General features: G+C 38.1%; 3 protein-coding genes across 6 annotated transcripts; 1 reads left to right on the top strand and 2 right to left on the bottom strand.

The window, feature by feature from the left end:
* Positions 1-3,656: 3,656 nt before the first annotated feature.
* On the bottom strand, positions 3,657-9,919 carry nes (nestin). The gene is given in 5 exon segments (XM_051864386.1): positions 3,657-3,906; positions 3,909-5,375; positions 6,402-6,478; positions 7,333-7,457; positions 7,844-9,919. Coding segments are annotated over 5 exon segments (2,547 nt in total). The 5' UTR covers positions 8,657-9,919; the 3' UTR covers positions 3,657-3,841.
* Positions 9,920-10,246: 327 nt separating this feature from the next.
* LOC127496699 (C-type lectin domain family 4 member A) lies at positions 10,247-13,947 on the top strand. Of its 2 annotated transcripts, XM_051864390.1 has the most exons (9): positions 10,247-10,471; positions 10,615-10,689; positions 11,132-11,188; positions 11,305-11,412; positions 11,921-11,955; positions 12,061-12,226; positions 12,308-12,471; positions 12,977-13,089; positions 13,354-13,947. In XM_051864390.1, the coding sequence occupies exons 1-9, from the start codon at positions 10,408-10,410 to the stop codon at positions 13,538-13,540; spliced, it is 969 nt and encodes a 322-aa protein (XP_051720350.1). In that variant the 5' UTR covers positions 10,247-10,407; the 3' UTR covers positions 13,541-13,947. The 2 variants fall into 2 exon arrangements, with proteins under 2 accessions (XP_051720350.1, XP_051720351.1); XM_051864391.1 differs by lacking the exons at positions 11,921-11,955; positions 12,308-12,471; positions 12,977-13,089; positions 13,354-13,947 and having other exon boundaries at positions 12,061-12,161.
* A 122-nt stretch (positions 13,948-14,069) lies between these two features.
* Positions 14,070-18,589, bottom strand: gpatch4 (G patch domain containing 4). 3 transcript variants are annotated; one of them, XM_051864388.1, is made up of 8 exons: positions 18,455-18,589; positions 17,285-17,385; positions 17,117-17,190; positions 16,644-16,736; positions 16,410-16,520; positions 16,203-16,312; positions 15,894-15,944; positions 14,070-14,961 (listed from the first exon to the last, which is right to left on the bottom strand). In XM_051864388.1, exons 2-8 carry the CDS (start codon positions 17,361-17,363, stop codon positions 14,091-14,093), a joined length of 1,389 nt encoding a protein of 462 aa, XP_051720348.1. In that variant the 5' UTR covers positions 17,364-17,385; positions 18,455-18,589; the 3' UTR covers positions 14,070-14,090. The 3 variants fall into 3 exon arrangements, with proteins under 3 accessions (XP_051720348.1, XP_051720347.1, XP_051720349.1); XM_051864387.1 differs by lacking the exon at positions 18,455-18,589 and adding an exon at positions 17,516-17,633; XM_051864389.1 differs by lacking the exon at positions 18,455-18,589 and adding an exon at positions 17,554-17,572.
* Between the last annotated feature and the right edge of the window lie 180 nt (positions 18,590-18,769).

Consider the following 18,769-nt stretch of genomic DNA (forward strand, 5'->3'; position numbering starts at 1 on the left):
TCGTTCTTGTTATGCAATACATTTTCATTTACGTGTCTTAAACTACTAAATGGATAAATAAGTATTAAACTAAATTTCCAAACAAAATTAAAATCAATCATATATATATATATTTTTTTTTTCAGTAACACTTTACAATAAGGTCTCATTTGTTAACATTAGTTAATTAACTAACATTAACAATGAGCAATATATTTGTACGCCGTTTATTGACCTTTGTTAATGTTATCGTTAATAAAAATGTTCATGTTAATGTTAGTTCACAGTGCATCTAATGTTAACAGATACGCATGGTTTTACATAATTTTATTAGTTCTACTATTTCCAATATGAAAAAAATGGTATTAAGAGTCAAAAACGTTTCAATGGTTTCTAGCTGCAAGTGGTATAATTTCCTGTGTCCTCAATATTACTTACATCCTGTTTTGTAATATTCATTGACATCATTCTCCAGGAAGGGACATTTTTGAGAAAGCAACATCATGAAATTTACTTATTAGCACCGATTTGATGACATTAGCTGGTTTGTCACACATTTGCATTAGAATGTGAAAGTTCAAAGAAACATGATGAATGTTGGGTCCTGTCTAATCTTAAAAACACTCAGTCACTCAGTATCTGACATTGATAATCAATAGCAATCAATAACAAAGGCAGATGGTAAAAGGAGCAAGGAGAGCTGAATGACACTCGTGTGCCTCTGAACCCATTTCGAGTTTATTGAGATTTATTTGTAGCACTGGTCTCGGGATTCTGCAGTCATTCCTCTCAAATAGCTCTTACACTGACACTTGTGATACGGTGGAGATCAGATTTAAATAACCTCTGTCATTTCAACAGGATCAGATCTTCAGTTCAATGGGCTGGTAATAGAGTTGCATGCTGTTGCATCAGGGTTGACTGTGTGGCATCCTCTTACACAGGAAGCAGGTGTTGAAGCATCTGACCGCCCAGCTGCTGCCCAGCCTCACTTTTGTTTTAGCTCTCTAAAGACCCTGTAAATCCTGCCTCTTTTTTCAGTATTGCATGTGTGGATCAACTGACGAGCTGTTTGATTTGGACCAAGAATAGAAGCTGAACTTTTTATTTTATTTCATACAGGATGTTGTTCCACTGATTTTTATCTGACTATGTCTTTCTGGTTAAAATGGTGTTGGTTAATGTGCAGACATGTTCATCCAGTATAGCTGCCATTGTCCCACAACACCCCCATCAATGGCACCAGAGAGCCAGCAGGCATACAGAGGGAAATGAGGCGGTGATGTCATCTATTATTCATTGTTCCTTATTCTTTTTTCCTTCTAGTGTGGCCTCTTTCCCTCGGATCAAGTATTGTGTGGTTACCAGCGCTGGGCTCCAAGTCCCAGTGTGATTCACTGTCATAATGACTGAATTTAGCCTGTTCAGCTAAAAGAGTTCTGATTCATTACAAACTGAGGCCTCGTTTACACTAGTGCGTTTTTGTTTTAAAACGGCGTTTTAAAATGAAAACGATCCTCGTCTACACTGGCGTTTCCACAGAGTTTCACAAACGATCTCCGTCTGTACTACACGGCCGAAACCAACAAAGCCAGCCAAGATTGCAGTTTAGTCTCCATGTTATTGTTTACACGGTCGTCAAGGATACGCAGAGCGAAAGTGGGCAACCACGCCATCGTTTTCAAAAGTCTCTGTTTTGGTCCGTTTATACTGAAACGCAACCCCGGCGTTTTTAAACTAAAACGGGGTTTGCAGCGTTTTCGAAAGTCTCCGTTTTCGAGGTTCGAAAACGCCGGCGTAGTGTTAAAGACAGGCGTAACCGTAGCAAAACTTTTAAAACGAAAGCGCACTAGTGTAAAAGGGGCCTGAAATAGTTGGAGAAATAAAACTTAGAACTTTAAAATTCAAACCTAGAACTTCAAGAATCGCGTTTACATTTGTTTAAAACAAACAAAAAAGTGTTAGTTGTCTATGCAATGTTGACTAAGGAAAATGTTCATGAAATTATTGATCAAAATTGTAAAATTTAAGATACTGATACAAGAAACACCAACTCAAAGCAGTCACTGTTGTAGTTTTTATTAATCTTTTTCTCTTTTTTTTTTCTTTTTTTTGAACAAGTTTTAATCCATATTGTTTTCCCATTGTAATAGCAGTGCAAATTCATAAAAGGATATTAGTCATTTGTTAAAACTGACATATGAAGGTCATTGGATAGCTGGTCTGATTAGTAGAAACAACAAAAATGAACTAAGGCTTCATCGTAAGTCTCTAAGAATCCTTTCTGCCCGCGTCTGTCATGGAGTACAACGCCTTCTTATCCTGAGATGACAGCTGGCACATTATGCCAGGCTGTTGACTCACATTACAGAAATCACATCGTACCATTACACACACTACGCTCTGCAATCTTGTCTAGTTTAATTTCTGTGAATGTATGAAAGTGTTTTTTGTGCACTTTGTGTTTAATGTTTCTGTTCATCTATTTATATGACACTACTACTTTTTTATGTTTTTGGTTTAGTCTTACATGGTCTAAAACATCATTGGACAAAGCTGTTACTCATCACCAGAGGACCAGGAATCTCCTTCATCAACAGAGTCATCAGATTGGACCATCTTGCCTTGCGTTGGCTGTTCATCTTTATGTTTCTCATCCTGGACTTTGAGGATGTCCATCTCTTCTTTAGGATTTCCATTTGCTGCTGGCTTTCCCTCCATATCTTTCCACTCCTCTCCAAAGACCATAGCCTGGTTGAAGTCTTCAGTCTTGGCAGGGTCATAGGTAGCTGCCATCTCCACTTTCCCTTTGTTCCAGAAATCCTCCTTTAAACTAGTGCTGAAAAAGCTATGAATCTCACTTTTCTTTTCCTTTGAGTCAAATTCCTCCTCCTCCTCCTCCTCTCCTGAATTGTTGCTCTCAAAGTCCATCACTTTTTCAGAAAAGCTCTCCACTGTCCTTTCAAGGTGTTCTTCAAAGATATTTTCTGCTACATTTGGCATTTTGTTTGGACTTCCCAAATTCTCAGTCTCATTCACTGGGAAAACGCCTGAATTTTCATCCATACTTCCGTGTGTGAACTCAGCTGCATCTGGAATGCTCATGCTTTTGCCCCAGATGTTAGAATTCTCCCAGTCATCAATCTGAGAGGCTTTAGCTTCTTCAGTGCTCTTCTCCTTACTGAGCACTTCTTCAGGCACATCGTTGCTGTCAGAGACAGAATTAGTCTTGGAGACTCCATTAGTAAAGGTTAATGGCTGCTCAGTGAGAGTAGCCTCTGCGAAAAGGCTTGTATTCTGAAAGCACTGGCTGGCATTTGGGGACTCATCTTCTGAGCTATTGCAATCTTCCTGGTCAGATTTTGGCATGTCTGATGTCATGATATTTGGCTCGCTTTCCAAAGAATAACTGTCCATCAGATCCATGTTGGTGTGCATGGAAACATCCAGAAGATTTTCTGGTTCTTTGGTTGTAGCTGCATCTTGGGACATGGTCAGAGTTGCTGAAGTTTCAAAGGAGATTTCAAGCTGTTCTTGCTGAGATGTTTCGGAAAATGGGGATGGATGGTCCATGTCGACATGTTCTTGACTTTCATATGAATGGACTGTTTCATACTCAAGCTGTTCAGTGTGTATATGCTGGTTTTCAATCAGTTGTGGATTCTCATTTTGCTCATAAACCTTGACATCATGATCTTCATCTCTCCCCATTTCTCTCATATCATCATCACCACTATCTTCTTCCAGGTTTCCCCTGAGCTCAATTCTTGGCATTTCTTTCTCCACATCCAAACTTTCATTGACTCCAGAGACACTCTGAAGCGTCATGTGTGCCCTCTCATCATCATCTCGTGTTTCTTCTTTAGAAACAACATCTTCCGTCATCATCTCTCCAATGACATCCATGTCTGGTTCTTCTGTGAGATCCTCCATAGTGTTGAAGCGTTTGGTAGCACTCTCATTCCAATGGCCTCCATCCACTCTTTCTCTTTCGTCCTCACTGTTGCTGGTCTCACCAATGAGGTGTGAGGCTTGCACATTCCCGTCGGTTTCCTCATCACTTTTATAACGGATCAAGGGCCGAGTGTCTGCTAGTGTGTTCTCCTGGCTGTAGCTGTCACACTCACCAGGATCAGTTCTCCATGAGGCTGATATGTTTGGGGAGTCGTCTTCATCACCTCGGTTCTCTTCTTCTCCCTCAGATTCCTCAGGTAAAGGACGGTCTTCATTTACTGCCTGATCTGAATGAGCTTCAGCTGGTGGTACAGTCTTCTCTATACTCTCCTGAAGATCAATGTTCTTGGGAGAATCTACACCTCCATCCTGCACAGAAATGTCTCTCTCAATCACTTCTATCTCTTCTTCTCTTTCAGTCACATTTTCATCTTCTGCTTTATCCTTTATGTCAGTGTCAATACTCATTTCACCCTCTTCCTCCACCTCAGACTCAGGGCTCATCACATTTGTCTCAATCTCTGGTTCCTGTCTGTCCCACTTATTGATTGAATCAATCGCTGCATCAGTTTCACTGTTCAATTGCTCTGTCACCTCCTCACTAATATTGCTCACAATGTCCTGTTCATCTACCCTCATCAGATCTTCAATTGTTTCTTCCTGACAGCCAAAATCACCTAAAGCTCCTTGCTCAAGGAACGATGAAGCCAATATATTGGTGTTTGGACTGGATGTTAATGTATCATTCTCCATATCTCCATATTCAACTGTATGGCTTTCACTGATGTTCTCTGATCTTACATCTATCTCAGAGGTATCATCTTTTTCATCCTCTGTCACGGTTTTATTTTCTTCCCATGCAACCTTAGGTGCGTGTGAGATCCGGGCAATTTCGACAGACACTTCAGTGTCCTCATCCTTACCTTCTTCTGAAACTCTTGCAGGATCTGTGAATGGACCAGCCCAGCTTTCGGTCTCTGGAGTTTGGGACAAGCTCTTTGGTTGGTCAGCTGACACACTTATCAATGCAGATTCATCAGTTTTAGATTCAACCATCTGAGCTTCCTGGAACTGTTTTGGTTCGTCCTCCACCTTGATATCTTCTGGTTTGAGCTGTGGTTCTGGTTCTGCAGCTGTTTTGGGGAGAGTTGATGCAAGAGCCATGTCTTCATGGACTTTTTCTCCCTGTAAATGATCCACAGACTCCTGAGCAGCTTTCTTAGACTCCTCTGAGATATGAACCCCTGTCTTTTCTGTCACTGAGGTTTTGGTTGGTGTTTTCTGTGGAGTCCCTTGAGTCGGGGTCCATGATGGAGTCGCACTGGTCAGCAGAGTGCGAGATGTGATTGATCTGTGACTTGTAGACACAGTATTGCTGAAATGACAGGAAGCAGCAGTGGTCTGTAAGGTTTGGTGGGTCCCAATGGGCTTTGAGAGTGCATCTGTAACAAGAAACAAGAAGATGGTGACACAGGCTTAATCACACAGACAGGGAACAAGCTCTGTAAGAAGACTATTTAATTAGAAGTCTACCTTTGACAGATCATCATATCTATTTTGAGTAGTGAACACACACACACAGTGAACACACACCCGGAGCAGTGGGCATACGTTTTTGCTGTGGCACCCGGGGAGCGACTGGGGGTTAGGTGCCTTGCTCAAGGCACCTTGCTCCATGAGAGTGGAAGAGAGAGATGTTCATTCACTCCCCCCACCTACATTTCCTGCCAATAATGAGACTCGAACCTGTGACCTTCAGGTTACAAGCCTGACTCTCTAACCATTAGGCCCCAACTGCCCCCTTTCAATATTATTACAGGAAGCACTTATAGTATGGTAGTTCTGTAGTCGTAGTACATTAAGCACTAATATTCATTCATCAAATTTGAGCCAATACAACAGAGTACCATCCCCTGATAACTATGATGCTATTGGAACAAATGTGGTTGACTGGAACAAATAAAGCTCCAGACTAAAGAGATAGATGGAGATAGTATGAAACAGACATAGACCCTTGTTCTGCCTCTCAAGGGAGTTATCAGAATACACACTAGTCCTGAACTGTGAGTGAGTCGTAATGGAGAGGTATTGATCTTCATTATGCTTTTCCAGGCCTGCATTACTGGAAAGTGGAGCCATCTGTTACAGTGACCTATGGGACTAGCACAGGAAGCTAGTTTTACAGGCTTAGACAGATAACCTCACCATGAAATCAGCACAAATCATTTAACCAGCCCAGAGCACAGCAATATTTAGAGAAAGGGGATCTGTGTTCAAATCCAAAATATATATAGGCTGAATTTTCTTCACTGTAGTATATAGTCTATTGTGTAACCAGTCATGACTATTTTTTCAGTTTTTTTTTTTTTTCACTTGCCCATTGCTCAAATAACCCTCATTATAAAAAAAATAACAAATAATAAAATAAATGAGAACAATAATTAAAAAAAAAAAAAAAAGAATGTTACCTAAAAAGAAAGCAGAGTTTGTTGTTTTGTTTGTTGTTGGTCTGTCGATTCTCAGGCCCTCGCTGTCCAGCAAAGCTCTGGAAAGAAGCAACAGAACATCTGTTAGCATCACAGCACTTCCATTAATGCGAGGGGTGGGCTAAATGAGATGGAGTCATGTTCTTGAGCTGCAGTCCTGTGCCTTGTTCTGTTGTTATGCAAATAGTATGTCAGATTTGTCATTGTCAGCCCATCTGCAGGATTCAGTCAGGCATTGATTCATTTACCTCCTGCATGCAGCATTAAACAGTTGCAAGGGGTGGACTTTACAAATGTAAAGCACACTGTTAGTGTAACAGGTCATCCTGCTAAAACAACTCATGTATACATTTCTCTGTATACGTTTTTAATAACTACACATATTTAAAACCCATCCTTCCTCAGTATCTGTGCATGTAATGCAATGCACCTTCATGAAATGGAGGACCATGAAATAAGCAACAGCTAAAAAGCTTTGTCAAAATTTATTTTTGTCCACCTTCAACAGACATAAATCGTTTTTGATGTTTTTGAATGAATTACCCACCCCCCTGTTTCCCTGCCCCTCCTCTAAGCAGATGGATCAGGGTCAGTGCTGGGTGGGAAATGGAGAGGGTCTATTCGGATTGAATGATCTAAAGTTACCCCTCTCAGGGTGCCTGAAATGCTTTTTAGATCCACTGATGCATGATCATATTAGTTGTGCCTCCATAAACTACAAATCCCACAGTGCATGGGAGAGGCTTTCCACTCTGGCATCCCATTAGGGAGGAAGTGGGGCAACTTTACAAAAGTTAAATGCATATTTTACTTCATCATGTAATAATGGTTCTGAAGATGATAATAATAAGGGAAGGTTGTATTTTTTTTTGGTGGTGTTGATGATGATGATATGGAGGACATTTAAATGTACCTGTATGTGGCCACCTCCAGTCCAAGAGACATCTTCATCTGCAGCAGATTTTGTCTGTCCACCATCAGGCTGTCTATCTGCTGCCCCAGGCTGTCTTTCTCCAACTCCAGAGCATCTACTTGGGCCTGCACAAAAACATGAGACGTGTTTTCTTAAAAATCTTTGATTAAAGTGAAGAGATTGTGGAAAACGCTATCATTTTAAGATCATGCCATTAAAGAAGCCCAGTTATATAAAATCAGATGGCTCTGCTGTCCTGTTTCAAACCTGTATGAGCTTCTATCTTCAGTGGAACACAAAAGAAGATATTTTGAAAAAATTGTCTGTGCTCTTTGTCCATACAGTGAAAGTGTTGTTTAGACTTACATCATGTGAACAAAAAAATTTTCAAAATATATAATTTTGTGTTCCAGAGAAGAAAGAAAGTCAAACAGGTTTGAACTATATGAGGGCAAGTAAATGATGACAGAAATTGAACTGCTTAAACAAGTCCATGTGTTTCTATTCTTACCTGAAGATGTTGAAGCTCCTGATTCTGTTCTTCTCTCTGCTGCACTACATGTTTCTCCAGCATCTGCCTCTTAGTCTTCATACTCTCGAGCTCCTTGGCCAGATGCTGAACCTGATGCTGGTTCTCTCTCTTCTCCTGGTGAATCTTTGCCATGTTAGCTTTGGCCTGGTTCAGACTTTCCTCCAGACATCCAACCTGTCTCTGATAGTTGTTGGTTGCCTCCTGCCAGGCTTGAGCTGCTCTTTGGCTGTACTCCTGTCCCAGGTCAGGGATGCTGATAGTTTGAGTGTGCTGTGGGGCCATTAGTACTTGCTTTGTCTGTTTCAGAGAGACCTGCAAAGTTTCCATGTTCTCCTTGTGGACTTGCATCTGTAGCAAGACATCTTTCTCAAGCTGTCCAACCTTCTCTCTAAGCCAAATCTGAGCCCTACGCTCCTCTTCCAGCTCCTTCTTGCTCTCCACAAGTTTTCTCTGTGCTTCAGCCTTTGCGGTCTTCGCCTTCTGTCTTTGAATACTCACCATCTCCATATCCTCCATTAAGTTCTCCACTTCCAGCTCCACATGGTCTTTCTTCCTCCAAGCCTCCTCCATCATCCTCCTGGCCTGGCTGAGAGCTTCCTCTTGAGCTTTGCGCTGGCCTGGTGGGTCCCTGCTGCTCTTGAGAGTGTGGATCTCCTCTCGCAGTAGCTTGTTTTCCTCCTCCAGAAGCTTCACACGGCCCAAGTATGATTCGAGACGTTGGTTCAGCTCCAGCATCTGGTACTTTTCCTCCTGAAACTGGGTGAAGGGCTGTCGGAGACCCAAAAGCTCCATCTCAGAGTGGTGTGAAGTGTTAAGTCACAATAGAACTGTGCACAGAGGCTGTGAAGGGCTGCAGGTCTTTGTGGCTGCTAAGTGAATATAATGACAGGCTTGAGGGTGAGGTCTGGACCACAGTCCCAGTACCCAGCGGCTGAATGGACAGGGGAGGGTAAGACCCTCCTTTCATAGACAATGAGAAGGGGGAGGGCGAGGGAATTGAGGAGGAGGGGTGGATGGACAGAATGTGCAAAAGCAGTGATGTAATTTGGAGATTTAACTCTACCACTGCTGGATTACTTCCAAACCCCTACAACTTTCTTTCTCCTGTGGAACACAAAAAGAGATTCTTGGGAGAGATTTGATATCCTCAGTCAACATGCATTGCATCTTATTTTTCCCATACATTGAAAATGAATGATGACTGAGACAGTCTATTTGAAACAGCATGAAGGTAAATAATGACAGAATTTTTATTTTGCTGAACAATGCCTAGAAATCTTGTAGTTTCGCATATTATCACATTCATTTACTGCCCCCTCTTGTGGCAAGATGATCACAATACATCAGACCAAAGTATTTTTTTGAAGATTTTTTTTTGAACCAAACAGTTGTGGGGCACCATTGACTTCCAAGTACCATCTCATGAGTAACAGACATTCTTTTGATTTTAAAAATTCTTGAAGCAACTAAAGATATAGCATTTAGCAATATAAGGGGATACGAATCTCATTCTTTCATCTTTACATTTTATTTTCAAAGCCTCTACATGAAATGGGCATTATATTCTTAAAACTGCTTGCCTCAACACACAAATCTCAAACACATAGTGATAATCAGCAAATATTCAGTAAAAAATTATGAAAAATCTGAATCATATGACAGCTAACTAACAATTTTTTTTCGAGCTTCAATGCCTGCTGAGGACTTCCACAACATTGTGCAACATAAATTTATTTAGATGACTCTAAATATAAAGTTGGGACAACATGCATTTGAACAAGTTTTGAACAAATACTTGAGTATCTAATTAAGTTCATCAAAACAACTTCTGTTAGAAATATGTTCAGAGTATTCTAGCTTGATAAACTGACTACTAATAAATAATTGTTAAAGCTACTTAGATTTGTTAGAAGAATTTTTTGCAAGCTGGATTTTTTAGTGTAAATTTTAGTTTAGACATTTGGCTAATTGAGCTTTGGCACCAAAAACTATTCATTTGATAAAGATGAACCTCAAAAGATGCACAAAATCCATCAAATTTCTCACAGAAGAAATTCCTTTAAAGTCAACCTCCCTGAAATTAACTAAATAATTGTTTAAGAATTTAAAATTTAATACATTATTTATATTTTCAGTATGTAAAATGATTAATAATTGAGTTTAACAAAAACAAGTATTAATTGTAACTGAATGCCGCTAAATTTCACATGGCCAGACAAAATTCCATTGTCATTTAAATGTAAAATGTATTCTCAGTAAGTTACATAGAATTGTTAATTATCCCATCTACAATAAAGTCTGGTTAGGCATTTTCTACTCACTGAAAAATAACTAACATTTCCATAGTGATAGTGATGTCATTACAGGATTGTACACCAAACTTCCTCTTGTCAACTCGAACCACAAAACATATAACAGTTCTGTATTTCTAAATTCTGAACATCACAAACATCCCTGTGCAGTCTGAGTGACTAATATCATACTGCTGTTTTCTGTGTCCTGATCCAGCAGTGTTCTGTGGATTGTGAAGGTGAGCAGGTATAATGGAAGAGGAGTTGTGCTATTCAACAGTCATCTTCAAGCCAATCGACAATGAGAAACCTACAGGTATGTTCAGATTTTCTTTCATTTAACCATTATGTTTGCACAACATTTCCCCTGATTGCTTGGAATACTTTAAGAGTAGTTTTTCTATTTTTGGATGATCAGAATATTAATGAATTAATTAATGCTTGTCTGAATTATTCCAGAGTCTGAGGAGACTGCATTATATGCAGAGGTGAAACGAAAAGAATCAACTTTACATACAACCTCTGAGACTTCAGGTTAGAAATCATTCACACACAAAATATGTAAATATACAAAGTTGATATGAAATACAGTAGCCTATATCACAGTTTTATAGTAACAGTTTTTAAATCTTTATGTGATACATATTAAGTATAAATTTTTTAAGAAAAGCAATATAAAATATTTTTATATTATATATAAAATGTGCATTTAGTATATTTAAAAAAAAAAAAAAAAATTATATATATATATATATATATATATATATATATATATATATATATATACACACAGACAACTTTTTCAAGTGATATATATCAGTTTTATATTAGCAGTTTTTAATTTTTTTTAATAATAATGTAAAATGTTTACATTCAATATCTTTAAACAATATTACATTTGTTACGAATCTAACTTGCATATAGGTTATTTTTTTTAAATAAGAGTTACACTTTTCCCCCTCTTTTTCTTCTGCAGCTGCACAGTGTTCATTAAAAGAATCAGTTTTGCCAACAAAAGACTGTCTGACTGAAGGTACAAAGAGTGTTATACCTATCATTTCATCTAACTCTACTTTAGTCTTAATTTGTCAGACTTGTCTGTCTGCCGTCATATGCTCATATACTCAAACTAATCTCATTCTCATTCAGAAAAAGGAGCTTCCACCCTAATCTCTCCGGTGTATAGACGAGCTGCAGTGTTTCTGGGGCTGCTCTGTTTCCTCCTGGTTGCTGCTGTAACAGCTGTCAGCATTTTCTGTAAGTATTAGCACTGTTTCATTCATATACAGAATAACAAAAATACCATTCAATCCAACTTTTGGATGTCCACATTTCTGCAGTTTAGTTCCAACCCTGTGCAAGGAAAGTCAAAGACCTTGATTAACAGGTTTAAGTGTATTTGATTAGAGCTTGAACTAAATTTAAAAGGGAACCTTGAAAAAGTCATTGAGTCCGTCGTAACCTTAAAAATAACCAGCAGAAAAGTACAAATTTTGCCAAGAACAAAGTGAAATATAATGTAATGACACCGGAAACTTTCTTGCGTGTCCTGCTGTTGTAAATCAGTTGCATAATTTCACTTTCTTACAAACTTACAAAGGTCAACATGAGCCAATGGTGTAAATTATAATTAAATGTGGACTATGCCTGTCTAAACTCATAACTACTAAAATATCATAGAACCATTGAATTGCAGTTGAAAAATTGTCTACAAGTACTGTAGGTTTAACTAACAGGTTGCCCTTTTTGTTTATCTGCTTTACAGACTACATTCATATGTCTAAATACAACAATATTTTGGTGAGAGCAAAGACTGAAACAACATAAAACACTTAAATACTCAGAAAATGCCCACATCTGCTAAACAACAAGTATATGTTAACCAGAGGAAATCTCTTCATACAGGCCCAGCAAACTAAAGAGAGAGCCACCAACCTGCAGTTACTGGAAGTGCTGGAGCAGGAGAAAGCATGGCTGGTGACACAGGGTCAACAGATGAACAGCACACTGGACTTCATACTTCATAAAAGCAGATTTCCAGTGGATAAGTACTGTCAGTCCACTGGGAATGGTAAGCTGTTTTACTGAATCTGCAGTGTAATGTTTTTTTGTTTTGTTTTATACATCTAATCTGAGCTATTCTCCATCGCAGGGGTTCGGTGTACATCCTGCCCTCAAAACTGGATTCAAAATGGCTCCAGCTGTTACTATTTCCATTGGCCTACAGGACACCCCTGGTATAATTGGAAAGCGAGTAAAGAATACTGCGAGGAATATGAAGCTCATCTGGCTATAATAGACAGCGAGGGTGAACAGGTATATAAAACAAAAAGCACGAAAATACATAATGTTCTAATTTCTCTCTCTCTCAAAGACTTAATCTATGATCGAACTGAAAAAACATTTTTCAGTGTTGTACACCATTTCCACAGCTAAACAGGGGTGCGTTTCCCAAAGCCAAGCATCATCGCAAGTTCCGTCGTTACCAATGGAACTTGCGACCATAGTTGGCTAACGATGCTTTTGGGAAACGCACCCCAGCATTGCTAAAAAAAAAAAAACTTGAACTAGAAAGTTCTTCAAAGAACTGTAAACAGTCTTTTACTGAAGAGTTCACCAAAGTATTCGCTGTAAACATTTAGCATTGGCATTTAGCAGTAGTTCTTACAAAAGTGACTTTTAAAAATGTGACTTTTAAAAAGACCATTTTGATCAACATATGACAAGCATGCAGAGTCCTGTTTACACTGAAAAAGAGTGTAAAAGACTGTAAACAAGATTTCATTATGATTATAACATTGTTCTCATTATGCAAATTCAGGAATTCATCAATCAGCACACTAATACTGACCCACAATACGGGTACTGGATTGGACTCTTTGAAAATGCGGGAAAAACTTGGGTCTGGACCAATGGAACTCCGCTTGAGACAGGGTAAATTGAGTAATTTAATATATAAATTAAAAAGCTTTTGATTTTTCAAACTATTAACTAAACTATTAATTTAATTTTTTATAATTATATGATCATTTTTACAGTGGTAAGAACCACTATTTATGTAAAAAATAACCAAGTTTAAATATTAGTTTTCTTTTTAAAATGAAATTATTTCCTTTTGATAAATCATGAAAAGATAAATAAATGAAGCAATTAAAAATAAAAAATAAATTACCTGACATTTCCATATTTTCCTTTCAGATTCTGGATCAACGGTCCCACAGAAGGATACAAGTACTGTGTTGTGTCAATGCCCAGCAAAAACCCACAGAAAAGCTGGAAGTCAGAAAGTTGTTATAGCCAAAACAAATGGATCTGTGAAGTGGAAGTTTTAACATGGCCAACATTCCTTCAAGCCCAACAAAACCACAGTAACCCCTCAACATGAACAGAAGTCAGTGCAAAAGACAACCATCTCAAAAATCATCATTTTATTTTCCAGTTCAGTTTGATTTGTTAGCGATGTTTCAAGGTACTGACACAGACTGACATATTTCAGAAGTCTCAGAGCTGGATTAAATGAAGACATGACATCGCATTGCAACCTTCATGTCAGTCAAAAAAGCATTATTGAGAGAAAAACACTTCATCCACACAGATCATGCCACGCTATTTTGAAAACAGTTCATATATATAATCACATTTTTGTCACTGTGAATAATGCAATTTAATATACATTACATAAATGTATTACAAATCAGGCCAATAAAAAACGTATTTCATGTCACCTGTTGGTCTCAAGCTTAAAAGTTTGCCCATGATTTGTAAAAATAAATATGAGTGCTGTGTAACAAATTCATTTGCGTTTTGTCATGTCTCTCAACTAACAGTCTGATACTTAACAGCTGCTCGAATATTGATCCTTGTGTTTCAGCAGCCCAGATTCTGATCATCAAGTACAACCAATGTGTTTGTAGTGAGTTTGGTACCATGTGTGTTCACTCTTTGCTCTTTTTTTTCTTTGGTATGGACTCCTCAAACTGGACATTCATTACCACCTCCTGCTCCTCCTTTTTGCTTTGTTTCTTTTTCTTGTTCTTCTTCCTGTTGTTCTCCTGTCCTTCTGTTTGTGTGTCCATTACCTGTGCTTCGTTGCTAGTGTCCTCTGTCATCACACTAGTTGAGTTCTCCAGATCTGTGGATGGAGAGGTTTCAGAGAGGTCCATTGCGGATTTCTTTTTCTTCTTGGAGGCATTGTCAGAGGTTTGTTGATACTCAATACTGCCCTCCTGTGGTTGTTTGCAGTGTGCGTCGGCGGAATCCTCACTGATCTCATCTGTATAGGCAGTCTCGACAACCACCTTGGACCGTTTCTTTTTCTTCTTTTTGTGAATGCTGTCATTCATCTGCAAGTGTGTGTCACGTTCCTCTGATGTGTGTGTGAACGCTTCATTCACGTCTACACTGCATTCTCCATTAAGACCATCCTCAAGTACTTCTTTTTCTTTGTGATTTTTCTTTTTCTTCTTCTTTGGCTCAATATCTGTGATATCATCATCATTCACAGACACGTCATTAGAGTCTTTCCTCTTTTTCGGTTTGCCGTCCTCAATATCTTTACTTAAAAGAACCTGTGTTGTCATCTTATCTTCATGGACAATATTCTCAGAGGGTCCTACCTGGATTTTTGATTTCTTGCGTTTTGTTTTCTCTTTAATATCTGGATTTCCCACAGCGTTTAAACAATCTGTGCTGCTTGTGGATGTTTCAGCAGTGTTGTTCTTCTTACCATACTTGTTCATGAACTCCTGCTCCTGCTGCTCAAGCCGAGCCAGTTTGGCGCTCATTGTGAGTCCATGTCTGGCTCCTCTATTCACACAAACAATCAAAGACATATATTAGAGCTGCACGATTGACCATTAAAAGTTTCATTCCTAAATGACAACGATTCGCTTGTGTCTATTAAACCTTTGACAAAATGGCTCGGATATAACCACTGATGTCTACAAAAGCGATCAAAATAGCAAATCACATTTTGAAAGTAACTTGGCGCTTCAAGTAACGATTGAATCGATTACATTGTTAAGCCACCAGGTGGCGACAAGTGACCGGTAAAAAAAAAAAAAAAAAAATCATTCATTTCTAGAGTTTTGTTCAAAAACATTGATTCATCCTTTTTTCTTTTTTTATTTTAAATAATTCATATTAAATCATTTTAAATAGACTGCAGAAAGTAACATTTTGTCAGAACCTCTAGTAAATTAAATTTTTTGTTTAGTAGTTTGTTCAGAAACGTGGGAGAATCATAATCTCCGTTTGAAGAAAAAAAAAAAAGCGTGATTCTCAGTTTACCCAGAATTGTGCTGCTCTAACATATATAAGAAACCAACATAATAAAAAGTATTAAAAATATTTTTTTATAATTAAAATAAAAATATTAATGAAAAACATAAACTTGTCTTGGCAACTATAAATTTAACTTGAAATACTAAAATGTCTAAAACTGAATTAAAAAAATAATAAAACTGAAAAGCACAACAAAATCACTCAAATCAAAATGAAAACTGAAAATATGAAAAAAGCTAATTCAAAATATTATTAGTATATAAATAATACTAAAATAACACTAATCTGACAATGTTAGGCTATCTATGATATTCCTGCTCAAATGTGACAGAAAATGGGTCAGTGCTACAAGTTCTCGTAGTATTATTTATATCGGTTTGACTAACATGAATTATTGCAAGTATACTGTGGATTTGGATGCATCATAGGGTAAACTTTAGGAGATCAGAGCTTACTTGTGTGCTGTTCGTCCTCCACAAACTTTTAGCAGATCTGTGTCAGATAGCCTTAAAACAGACAGACAAAAATTAAAACAGACAGTTGAGCTGGCTGAAAGCATAATTGATCTTGAAATCTAACCAGCACCATTGTGGGACATTTTAAAAGGATCTTTACTGCCTCGGCATGCCACATACAGAAACATCTTAAAGTGCATTCTTAGTACAGGATATTACATAATGATAATATAACAGAAATTAAAGTATTTAATGCAAAACTATTTTTAAAGGAATGTGTCACAATTTTGTACTACTGGCAGCTCATACTTGGCAGTGCTGGAAAGGTCCAGTTTCTGGTCCTCATCTTCAGAACTGCTGCTGTCATCTGAAACAGAGGTCTTTACAGGCTGCTCCTCACCTGACAGCAGTGTAGCTGACTGAGAACGGAGAAAACAATTGCACAATACGAATATTCAATTATCGCTCCATAAATGCTTGTGGTATTGATTATGCGTGCCGTTTATGGTTTTGTACCTTGACAAAACTTCCATATAGCATGGACTTGGCTTGCAGAGCCTTGCGTGGCTTCTTGACAGAGATTAATCCATCACTGCTATCATGTGACTTCTTCACCATCACACCGCTCTAAACAACAATGGCAATATCAGATGAGCCAACATTACAAACTAACACATGCCCTCATTCACATAAAACCCAGTTTGCAACTGTTATCATTTTTTGGTTTGAATTTTTTTATATATTACTTACCTGCGCTGTTTCGACAACCAGACTGGATGAGGCTTTGTTAAAAACATGATCCCACCAGTGGAAACTGAACTGCTCACCTTCCCTATGGCCTATCTAAAGACAAACGATACATAAAAACAAATGTAAGGTACATAACATAAGAGCTACAACAGCTGGAGAATTTAAAAAGATAACCTACAACTGTTTTTGACAGCATGTCTAATTTCTGTATAATTTTTAGCCTAAACATATTTTCTAACACCTGTATAATAATTATTATACATTATTCCAATCTCATATTAAGAAACTTGCATTTAAGAGACTGTAAACTGCAAAAGCTAAAGGGCAGGTTAGGATGGTAAACCAGATGGAAAGACAGCATAATTATCATCAAATAACTATACGAAGATAAACTTCTTGCCCACGTTATCAACTACCCTCATTATTTACTCACTGTAACTATCAAAAAACAAAACAATAAATCTCTCACTCACCCCTCCTTTACCAGATTTAATTTTGACTTTAATAGCCTCTGAGATGCCATTCTCTGATTTGCCCAGACCTTTACCTACAATACAACAGTCCAAACATTAGCCATCATCAAACAGACTACTCAGATTTCATTAATGCCAACGAAGCCCTAAAATCTGTTTTGGTTTCACCTTTTTCCCATCCGTGTCTCAGAAGTAGCTCCTCCGCGAATTTTAATCCTGTACTCTTTTCTTGGACCATTTCTGCCATTTCCAGAGTAACTTCTCAGAATCTGAAAATGTGAAGCAGTTAGTAAAACACGTATTAGCCAACATTAAATATGCGTTAATCCTGAGTAGTTTTTCAATCTGTCAAAGAACTGTAAATCCAATAAAACACTACAAATAACTTTAAGCTCATACCGCAAAAAAAGAGGTAAAAAAAAAGCAATAATTGCTACCACGCGTTCAGCAAGGCAGCAGACATGACACCGGCTGGGTAACTACGGAAAGCGAAAACGGTCATTGCTCTCGATTAACGGAACGCGTTCTCTGAAAAGGGCATTATTTTAAATGCATATTATATCAGAGGCCTGTTGGAACTAGTTGAACAAAGTTTTAGAGTAGGTTTAGAGTTGACAGACAAATCCATATAAATTTAACCTGTTTTAGATCAGGTTTAAAGGCACAATATGTAAGATGTTTATATTAAAATATCCAAAAACCACTTGCACAGTGTTATATATTTCATTCAACTGTGTACTTACATTATCCTAAAAGTTTCCAAGAATTTGTAAATTCAGAGAAATTCACAATTTTAAATAGTGCCCGTCCCTCCCTTGTCACTTGTCGCCTGTCAATGACGTAATATCTGCGTTATCCCTGGTTTCCTACTGGATAGTAACCATGGCAACAGACGGGACAGCTGCGTAACGTAGCAACACGCTGTTGTTGTTTTGTTCAAACATTATGGACCATGGCAAGCAAACTTTGGGACAAACGGAGAAATAAAAGGAGGAACAATATCGGCATGGCCTTTCCGAGATTGTGAGAGCTTTGCGACAACTTTGACTTGACAGAGCTCGACGCCGCTCTTGCACGTTATTAGACAAGGTAAGCAAATGTAGGCTACAAAAGACGAATCAATGTTATATAGCTCAACACGACGAAATGTTAGAATATCATCAGTATGATATTTTAATGTTGATCTAGTTTACTGTTAGTCTCATACAGCCAACAAACTAATACATAGAATAACATTACAACTTTCAACACACTCAAATGCAGTTTGATAGTGTAACGTGAGACCAAGTGAAACAGCGCTGCGTTACCTCACAATTTTAATTTGTCACATAAACTGACCTGTATTATTTCAGCACTTGCAGGTAGTTCGGTAAAATGAAATGTCCTCATTCCTTTATGTCCCCTGGGAGTCGCGTGTGGCACTGATATCGGTCTCTCATTAGCAATCGTGCCCGCGATTCTCGGCCACGCCCTGCTTAATATGGTCATGTTAAAAACATGCATTCACTCATCCATAAACATTATTTCTCCATAAACATTATTAGATCCATCGGCATGACAAGTTCCTTGAGCCCACGCTCATTCACTGCGTCATCAATCTACGCCTTTGTTATTGTTTTGAATAGTTTAGCGACCCCTAGCGGCGAAAAAAAT

The sequence above is a fragment of the Ctenopharyngodon idella genome, chromosome 16 (genome assembly GCF_019924925.1).
Source record: "Ctenopharyngodon idella isolate HZGC_01 chromosome 16, HZGC01, whole genome shotgun sequence".
NCBI lineage: Eukaryota > Metazoa > Chordata > Actinopteri > Cypriniformes > Xenocyprididae > Ctenopharyngodon > Ctenopharyngodon idella.